This window comes from Haemaphysalis longicornis, unplaced genomic scaffold, assembly GCF_048455015.1.
Source record: "Haemaphysalis longicornis isolate Haplotype H1 unplaced genomic scaffold, Haemaphysalis longicornis Haplotype H1 scaffold_2, whole genome shotgun sequence".
In the NCBI taxonomy this organism is placed as follows: domain Eukaryota; kingdom Metazoa; phylum Arthropoda; class Arachnida; order Ixodida; family Ixodidae; genus Haemaphysalis; species Haemaphysalis longicornis.
Window position 1 is genome coordinate 224,757,672 of NW_027526295.1, and position 10,162 is coordinate 224,767,833.

Genomic DNA, 10,162 nt, shown 5'->3' on the forward strand with positions numbered 1-10,162 from the left:
TTAGCATATTGCCAGGCATCTCGGTAGTGTATTTCGATAATTCTACTGCCTTACATTGATTGCGTGAGAAACGAACCGCAATTTTAAGTGCTACAGACTTAATGGCCGAACTAAGTCTTCAGCGTGTTTGGCAAACCTGGGCGAATAGACACACCGCCACCAGCGCCATCTACTGGTTCTCTTTGGACACCTATTGTAATCTCTTAAGCAAGTAATACAGCTCCGTTTTGTTGTCGTGTTAGGGTCCCGGATTATCCCGCTAATGGGGTCATGGGTTCGAGCCCCGGTGACTACAATCTTTTTCAAAATACCAGACATTTTTTACGGCAACATGCTTACTTAGGTCAACTCTACGCATTCTTCTAGAAAATACGGTTGTTTTGGCAATTTTTAGAACAGTTTAACCTATGAACACGTTTAATTAGTTCTGAAATTCTCGTATACCGAGACAGATAGAAGCTCTCGTGGGCTGCGTCTAGGCGGCCAGGCTTGCCAAATACGCGACCGGTTCAGACATAAACCGGCAACCATTGTTAGGGTGAATTCGTCACGTGTCCCACTAACAGAAACAGCGGCGGCGTCGTCAGTGGTCGAAAGATGGTAGTAAAGTTACGCCATTAAGCGCACCCCGACCCTCAGAAATGAAATTGTAAGCAGAGTGGGCGCCTCCGTTACTAGGCGACGTTTGGGTGGACGCAGAGCGACGTGGGCAACCGGTGAGTGCGGCGGCGGGAGCGGATGGCCGAATGGGCTGGGCTCACTATCACTAGCTGAGCGAAAAAAAACGCTGCTTGGCTGCTGCTCCCCTCGAAGGCACCTCTGGGCAAACCGGCTTGACCCGGTCAAATCGGTTTCAGGGATAGGTGGGAATTTAGGGCCTCAGGGCTATAGATGAGTGCCACGAGCCCTTCGGTTATTGAATAAAACACGGGGTATAACCGTTACACCGCAGTCGCAGCTCCAGATATATCTCCGTGTGCGGGTTACGCTTGTGTAAGCATTACTCGAAAATATTTCGCCCGCTTGACGAAGTGTCCTCGCATTCCTAAACGTGACCAGTCTTAAGTGCGTTTCCAATTTTTTTTTTTTCCGTTTCGTTCAGTTACGGTTTGGTTCCGGCATGCTGTAAAAATATCGCTTCGAGTTCGGGTTCAATTCAGGCAAAAACAACAGTTTCTGTCCTGTTTTCCCTCCGAGTGGAGTCCCGGTTCGACGCCCTGGTTAATATGTTCCGTAGTAACGGTTCTAACATTTGCCCAATTATTGGCCAATAGACCGTAAACGCAATACAGGTTGGCCATGGACTCCATGGATGGATGAGCTACAAAAATAGGGTTGGAAAGGGTCTACTTAACTAGACCTGCACTCGATAGACGTGGCTGAAGATCTTTGGGAGAGGCCTTCGTCCTCTCCCAGTATGATGATGATGATGATGATGACGACGACGACGACGGTGATTATGATCATGATGATGCTGACTATGATGCTCGAGATGGTGCGCGCTTTAGTGTAGCATCAAACACCATCACTGTAGCATCAAACAAACACCCGAACAAACTTTTGAAAGCAAAAACTAAAAAAATATTGTTTATTCCTATGAATTTTTACATCACTACGGTCCGTTCTTAACGGCTCTTGGCACGGCCGAGGGTGTAGGTGAGTGGAGCGTGGAAGGACACGGGGGTCACGTGGTGGGCGGTGGCGAAGGACACGGGGGCGGCGTGCAGGGTGAAGGTGGGGGCGGCGTGCACGGCGTGCACAGCGACTGGGGCGGCGTGCACGGCGTGCACGGTGACTGGGGTGGCCTGGACGGTGCGGACCACGGGCGCTGGGGCCTTCACGACGACTGGAGCGGGGGCGGGGGCGGGGGCGACCTCAGCGGCGTTGGAGACAATCTGGGCGTCGGCTGGGTTGGAGGTCTTGGTGCCTGGCTCGTTGGTCTCGACCACGACGTGGAAACCCTCGGCGTCGGCGGTGTACTTGACGGTACGGGTCAGGCCGTTGGCGTCGGTGTAGCTGTAGGAGCCGACCTTGTTGTTGTTCTCGTCACCGCTCTCCTGCTGCGTCATGCGGGTGCCGAACTCGTCGGTGTTGTCGTAGCTGAAGCTGTAGGGCTGGGGTGGCTGCACGGAGGGGGTTCAGGAGGGGGGAGGGGGAGGAAATGGGCGTTCATTAACTACAAGTGGATTGATGCTGTAATGGGCTGGCGCCTTTGGTCGCCGTGTGATGATAGCAATGCCCGTTATTTCAGTCATGAAATCATGATCGCAAGGGTGAGCAGAAAAAACGAGGAAAGAAAATATTTCGACTTTAAATAGCAAGAACGACATCCCGTATTATCGAAACATCGCGGTAACCATTTGACTGAATAGAAAATTTCGGCGAACGAGATAAGTAGCCATCGACGATTTAGTGGCAGAAACGAAGAATAGGGATACAACTAGTAAACTAATGAAGATAGCGACGTGGAACTTTAGGCGTCACCTGGAAAAGCTTTAAAGCTAAGGAAAACAACAAAGCAAGAATGTCGGTTCTAGTAAAATTCCACAACCGACATATCTAGTGATCCAGTTTTGGGAACTAAATTGTTTTTCTTGTTCTTTTAAGGACACTAATTACCTGTAAGAACATCTCGATCTATCTCGAAATTTCAAGAACGCGCTTCTGATCGACGTAATGTAATATAGGAAGCTTTGCCTAAAAAAGCATCTACAACACATAAATTTCCTTACTGGATTAGTATGCTATACATAGCAAATATACTTAATAAACATTTGGTCTCCACCCTTTCTTTTTTGCTTTATGTAATGTTCAACTGGGTGAAAATAGAAATGGGCGAGAAATCTAGGTTGAATTGAATCTGGCCGTGAGTTTACCTCGTGCACAAAAAATATATTCAAATAATTTATTATTTATACCAATCGGCATGCTATGTTACTCTCACTATGAGCAACCACATATGTGAGGAGTAAATAAGTTTTCCCTAATTATCGGTAAAAAGCAACCCTCTTTTTCAACACTACGGCTCTGAAATTCATAGCTTCATTGAAACCTTGCCTACAGTAAAAGTCTGATGTGATGCTATATATGTTATTTGCTAATTCTTTCCATCCCATCTACATGCACAAAGGGGGAAACTTGGGGAATGTAAGCCGGAAAGATATAAATTATTAAACTAAAGCGTTAGTGTGCCAAAAATCAGCTGCTCTTTGCTTTTTAAAAACTTTTTATCCCCGGTTGTGCACACAAATGCATCCTTCTCTGCTATGGGAAAGTTCCTGTGGCAAATTTCACAAAATGCCCGTAAATTTAGAAGTCGAAGTCATTGCAAATGCAAATGCAGATTGCTTAAAGTCAAATGCATATTCCTTAGGGGAACCAACCATGAAGACACAATACAAGTTTATTTCGATTGATTGATTGTAGGGTTTAACGCGCCTACGCAACGCAGGCGATGAGGCGCGCCGTAGTGGAGGGCTCCGGATTAATTTTGACCACCTGGGGATCTTTAACATGCGCTGAAATCTGGTGCACACGGGCGTTTTTGCTTTTCGCCTCCATCAGAAAAGCGGCCGCTGCGGCCAGAAATCGAACCTGCGACCTCGTGCTCAGCAGCATAGCCACTAAGTCACCGCTGCGGGTAAAAGTTCATTTCATTCCAGTGATTGCCGCACCAGCATAACGATCATGCCCATTTGATGCCAACTTCAACCAGTTCAGATAGATAAAGAGGAAGACAGATGAGCGAGTGGGAGCTAGAGATAAGTGAACGTGATGTAGTGGTGCCTATGACTGTATCTGGCTGCCTCTCTTCAATGCTGCAATGGAGCTAGGAAACCCATTACTGATTTTTTTAATCTTCCCAATAACGTCATTGCTGCACTGGTGTAGTAGGGAAGTTAAACGTTTTTATTGGGTAAAAGGAACCTTATTCGCAGCTAAATGGATGTTAACTGAGTTACTAAAGGCTAGATCTTTAAAGTGAAATCAATATATGTGTTGTCATCATGCTATCCTTAATTACCTGCCAGAATACGGTTGATTGATTGTAGGGTTTAACGCACCGACGCAACGCAGGCGATGAGGTGCGCCGTAGTGGAGGGCTCCGGATTAATTTTGACCACCTGGGGATCTTTAACGTGCGCCGAAATCTCGTACACTCGGGCGTTTTTGCTTTTCGCCTCCATCAGAAAAGCGGCCGCCGCGGCCGGGAATCGAACCCGCGACCTCGTGCTCAGCAGCGAGAATACGGTTTACCTTCGCTAGAAGCGAAGCGCAGCTGAGGACGATAACTCGTCCTGTTCTCTTCGTCAAGTTAGTCACAGTTAACCTCACACAACAAAGCAAACTTGCGACCCTGTCGAGCCGGTACGACTTACCCCGTCAAGGCTTGGCTGCTGCTGGGCAGCGGCGAGGGCGAGCACGCAGCACAGGAGGACCTGCACGAGAAGGGAGAGGGCGAAAAGTGAAAAACTTCGTACACCCCCGGAATGTCGTATTCTGGCGAAAAAAGGCATCCATTCTTCTAGGAATAATCCACGCTCGAAAGGACGTTCCAGTACGTGCCTTGGAGAACATGGCGTCGGCGAACGGTTGCTCCGATTCGATGGACAGTGTGGCGGTCGTGTTGGCTTATATACCCCATCGAGCCCTTCACTGGCGTTTTCCTGACCATCAAAGCATGCTGATTCCACCCTGCCCTTTCCACCAAAGGTTGGATGAGGCGGCGGGCAGAATAGCGTGGACGACAAAAGGACGGGTGGAGAGGGGTACCTGCGGTATGCCGCCAGTTCGGTAACAGACACGACCAACCTTTCTTCCCCCTCGCACCTCAACCGTTTACGCCTCGGGCGGCTAGACGAGCTTCTTTTCCCTGCACGTTTCGCAGATCCTAATCTCGGTCATGTCGAAAGACTTAATGTTATACAATACACGCGGGCGGCTTTGGTTTTATGCGAAAAAAAAATCGAATTCACAGGCTCCACTTGTTCACTAGAAAGAATTTCAGAATTCTCACCGTGAAGTTCGCAGCCCTCCCCGCTTCTTTTTGTTCTTGAAGAAATAGCTTGAGTAACTGCTCTTGGAGTTCTTAACTTTACGTTAAACGACTTAACAGGCCATTACGCTTGACCACGAGGCGAAGATTTCCGTCGTCGGACGGCAGAAGTGCAGCGAAAAAAGCACAGTGTTTTGTTTAATGTGCGTAATTTTTGGAAGGATTTCTTACGGTTAGGTCCAACAAAGGCGAATCACTTCCCGGTTTTCTTCTTAGTACGGGAACAAGCCCGTGATTTAGTTATATCGGCTGTCAACTAACTCAGCATTAAGGCTCTTCATAATTCATTTTTGCCGTCTTTACGCTTACAAAATCAACCACAATCGCATGATGAATGTGTGTTTGCTCTGTGGGTTTTTTTTTCAGATCCGGTTAGGAATAGTTTAAACAGGTGATATTTCTTGCCTTGGTTCTTTAGCGCAGCTTATCCTCCCATCCGACTTCCCGTGCTGGACACAGAATGATATTTCACAATTTGGCAGAGAAAGTGCATTACTGTGTGCTTTATAATTGTCGAAAGCTTGCACATTTATAGGACTGTGATAACGCGATTTATTACGTCCTTCTAATCCTCCTCCACACAGAAATGTCGAGAGACGGAGGGGGCCGTAGCAATGTCAGCTGATAGCATTGTTTGTGGGGCGATTGTTTATCTTGAGCATATATCTTCTTCCACTTAATTTGTAACGTACGTTAGTCTACATTCAGGTGCCTCTGTGACATTCGTTGCGAACGGGCCGACAGTACGTTTTTCAGCAATAACTTACCGTCCTTATCCTATTGGAAAACTTACAAAAGCTACTGTGCCATATAATGGATGTTTTTCTGGTTTAAAACGCGTCGAGATATATCAGTACACTACAAAAAGAAAAGGAGAGTTAAGAAACGTATATTTCCAGTGAATTGTTTTGATAAATCGTCTGCAGCATTTCTGAACAGCTAGAGCTTCCTTCACGTGCCCACATTTAGGATTACTGGCGTTTAGCACTAAACGTGCACACATCCTGTCCTCGCTCTTCTTGTGAACAGCCGAGTCTGCGCCTTCATCGTTTCGCAATATCCTTGAGCATCTACCTCAAAAAGAAGATGCGACGGTGTAACGTACTCTAATGCAATACGAGCTGAGGGTCATACGCGTTCCGAAGAAAAGAAAACTGCTGCAGACACATACTTACGTACGGCCAATGCCCTCAAAGGTGAATTGAACAAGAAACGAAGAATGTATAGGCCTGTTGATTGCGAGAAATATGCAAAACTGTCCAGACCCATGATAGTTAACCACGGCTGGATCGGACGAGAAAAAATCACAGCTGAGCACACAGTGCTAGAAGTGCTCGGTTAGCTCGTTTGCTAGTTTCTAGCTGGCAGCCGTGCTCAGTGATAAGATCCACTTTCGAACTTAAAGCATTCGATAGTCAACTGGCGTTTTTTTATTGTCGTAAACAAGAAAAATTCCAATCTGTTGCATTATATCTTTCGAGACGCGAAAAGCTTCTCATATGTGTTATTTCTGTTAGTGGAATATAAAAGATCTCTGTTAAGCGGAGATTTCTGAGAAGATATCCGGTTTAGTACATCGCTTTTACCGGCGCACGAAGGACTATACACATGATATAATACGGAGGTTAGCAGCTTACCACAGAAGCTTCACGCCACCCCAAGCATTGGTAAATATTGTCGTGTGTTCAATCTTTTAAAGAAACAGTACGGCTACAGAATTAACAGTTTAAATGCCGCCTGACCGTAACCTGTTCACTCATTCCTTTGGCGCCACTCGCCCACGCAGCGTTTTCTTTTCCTTCCACCAATTCAGTCGACGTTAACTAATATAATTAAAGCCTTTGTTCTCCTCCCCGTTCTATATTTTTCGGGTACAGCGACAGAAGTCTGGACTGCAAGGCATGAAGAAACTATGAAACAGTGTGGAATAAAATAGTTAAATTTGTTTTTAGGCATCTGTCTCGTGTTAAACGTTGAACCAAGGCTATAACCATACAGATCCAGGAGATATTCCAAGAGTCGTTAACAGCTTTAAGTTATTGAATTGGCAATTTGCTTCTATTAATTACTAATACGAAGAAGTAAAAATAATTTGCAAGACATTTGCAAAATTTTCCTAACCAAATTATATCAGTAGCAACTGGTTATAACGGCTCAAGGAGATACTATGGTATATGAAAATCCAAGTTTAATCCAAACGTTGTTAATTAACTACGCTATTAGTGAAATATGGGAAAAATTCTAAAATCCGTTTTTCTGTGCTACTATACGCCGTCTCTAAACGAAACAATTAGTTCGATAACTTAACCCGCCAAGTAACTGTAGTAAGTTCTTCGAAAGCACATTTAAGCCAGACGTTTTTTGCTTGACCTCGTTGGTTTAAAATGTTAAACACTCCCTATGTTGATTTTAGATGTTTGCTTGAGTAATATTGTGGTACAAAAAATGGCCGCGTATCTGCTCGCGTAGCTGCAATTGTCGTCTGCCACCCCTGCCACCACAGTTACTGGATACATAGAGTTGCGAAACTCCCCATAGGCCCCATGTATCAAAAGCCGGTCTTCGGTTGCCCCCAGCGCCGGGGCAAGCACGGAGCAAGTTGACTAGCCTGTCGTCTGTCGGCAGGACGTTGAAGTAGTACTCAAGTGCTTGCGGCTGCTGCCGTAAGTCATGAACAGAAAATCCGCAAAAACACAAGTAAATTTCACGTAATTAGTGTATTTTAATTTAAAAGGCAATCTTTATTTTACAAAAAAATTTTGAATAATAATAGTCTAGCGAAGTTCAGTTTTGATCTCCTAGGTGCCGCGCGCGTCGACTTTCCCCTCAGCTTCCACGGAGCGGGGGGAATTCTGAAGCGGAGTTTCGCAACTGTATATATTGAGTAACTCTGCCTGCCACGTAACTGCTGCTCGTGTTTCACCCGCTTATCTCTCAGGCTGTTCCCTTGCTTGTTCCCTTGCTATCTTGGTCCACCCATTGGAGTTTTGCGGAGTTCAGTTTTGCCACGTTCGCACTGCTGGCGCGCCATCTGTTTGGACTCTTGGGACTTATCGCTAGAGCCACGAGCGCGAGGCTCGGGCTCTAGCGATGTTGCGGTCAAAACATTGTTTACAGCGAATTTTTTTTTTAATTTCCGGTCGCAGAAATCAATCAGACATCTACTTTTAATTAAAAAAATACTGCAAACACCAGTTATGCGTAGACGTTCTTCCTCAAATAAGCCTAACATCTTTTTGGTGAAAAATGCTGACAAACATGGAGCGTATTTCTAGATTTAATAGATTGAGCATTTTCGGCCTATATAAACATCTCGCTCGAGAATTGTTTTAACCTTTCTGGGCGGCTGAATTGACAGACAGACAGACAGACAGACAGACAGACAGACAGACAGACAGACAGACAGACAGACAGACAGACAGACAGACAGACAGACAGACCAAACTTCTCGCGTTTGAGTAGCCCGAGAAAGGCTACTGTCTCTAAAATACCAACTTCATAACTTCATGGACCGTGTAGATATTGTGCGGTCTATTACCGCCGCTTTTAGATAGTTACTTCATTGTCCTAGTGACAAGTTAAATCTAAACATACTGTAATATTGCCTGTAGATGATGGTAAAAGTTGTGTAGAGAAAAAACCTAGTGTAATTACTTCGTGGGACTACAAATGTTGCGGGACCTGTAAAAATACGATTAAGCCTTTTTTTATGGACTGAAGGTCGAAATGTAAAAATAATGTTACATTGAGGAGCACTCGGGCCCGGGAAGGAATATATTCTCCAACTTCCAAAACCCTAAACACATCAGTTCGGGCTTGCCAATGTCACTAAGGACCCTCCGGACCAGGGAAGGAATGTATTCTCCTAATTCCAACACCTTAAACACTGCTGTTTGGGTTTCTCAATGATATGAGTCGGTCCGTCGGCGTCGTAGTCAGTCAGTCAGTCAGTCAGTCAGTCAGTCAGTCAGTCAGTCGGTCGGTCGGTCGGTCTGTCGGTCGGTCGGTCGGTCGGTCGGTCGGTCGGTCGGTCGGTCGGTCTGTCGGTCGGTTTGTCGGTCGGTCGGTCGGTCGGTCGGTCGATCAGTCAGTCAGTCAGTCAGTCAGTCAGTCAGTCAGTCAGTCAGTCAGTCAGTCAGTCAGTCAGTCAGTCTGTCAGTCAGTCAGTCAGTCAGTGGGTCAGCCTGTCGGCTGGTCAATTTAACTTCAACATGACTCGAATGATATTGTTTTTGCTTCACCTTCGCCTCGCAATGAACTCCCCTCCACGCCAGGTAAATATGAACCCGCAAATTTGCATTGTAAAGCGCTTCTGCCTGCTTGATCGAGTGTAACAGGAGGGCCCTTGCTCTGAAGCAGATGAAATTATAAGGAGATCTTGACCAAAATGGAACGCAATAACTCTCTTTTATGCATGCATCCGCATATCAAGGACATGAAACTTTGATTTCAAGCTATAGGCACTTGAGGTAGCCTGAAAAAATACAAAACGTTAAAAATGTATTTGTTTAAATTGTATTAAAAATGCGGCCGTTGGGGTGACGCCATTGCATAGCGATTGACCAGCGGTGTAATACAGCAATGCGAGGAACTGCATTCCTAGCTTGTATCCGGCTCTACTGAATGGCGCGAACACCAACATGTTTTTTTTCTTATTTTTATTCAGGTTTTATAATTGTGAAATTGATGCCGTTAGTGCTTAAGAACCGGTAGCTCCGCTCTCCCCTATTCTCCTGCAACCAGTGGCCATGGTGTCGGTGTGTGACAAGAATTGGAAGTTTTTTACGCCAACAACGCACCGGCAAGTGCAGTTTTGTTATCTCTCGCCATACGGCCTTCTCCGTGATACCTCATATTACAACGCCTTCAAAGATTTAACGCATGACCTCAACGAGACACACGGACCCTCCACCGCACAAGTGTGTGTCGTTCTGCACACGGAATCTCTTTCAACCTGAATTATGATCAGCGATATGCTGATAGCGCCTTATTTATTTCCCTCGTGAAATAATTTTAGAAAGTCAGGAGTAAGAATTGGCAGATAGTGCATGGGCATTCTGTCTATTGATTCATCCTCGCGCGTACACCTTTACACAAGTTTATTTT

General features: G+C 45.7%; 1 protein-coding gene across 1 annotated transcript; it reads right to left on the bottom strand.

Moving 5' to 3' along the window:
- Positions 1-1,558: 1,558 nt before the first annotated feature.
- Positions 1,559-4,681, bottom strand: LOC144170012 (cuticle protein 16.8-like). The gene is made up of 3 exons (XM_077699500.1): positions 4,567-4,681; positions 4,380-4,439; positions 1,559-2,123 (listed from the first exon to the last, which is right to left on the bottom strand). Exons 1-3 carry the CDS (start codon positions 4,576-4,578, stop codon positions 1,626-1,628), a joined length of 570 nt encoding a protein of 189 aa, XP_077555626.1. The 5' UTR covers positions 4,579-4,681; the 3' UTR covers positions 1,559-1,625.
- Between the last annotated feature and the right edge of the window lie 5,481 nt (positions 4,682-10,162).

Bases quoted from the DNA above. Each gene is read 5' to 3' on its own strand.
- LOC144170012 (XM_077699500.1), bottom strand. The intron at 2,124-4,379 runs GTAAGTCGTACC...CCCTCCGTGCAG, and splicing joins AGCAGCCAAGCCTTGACGGG to CCACCCCAGCCCTACAGCTT.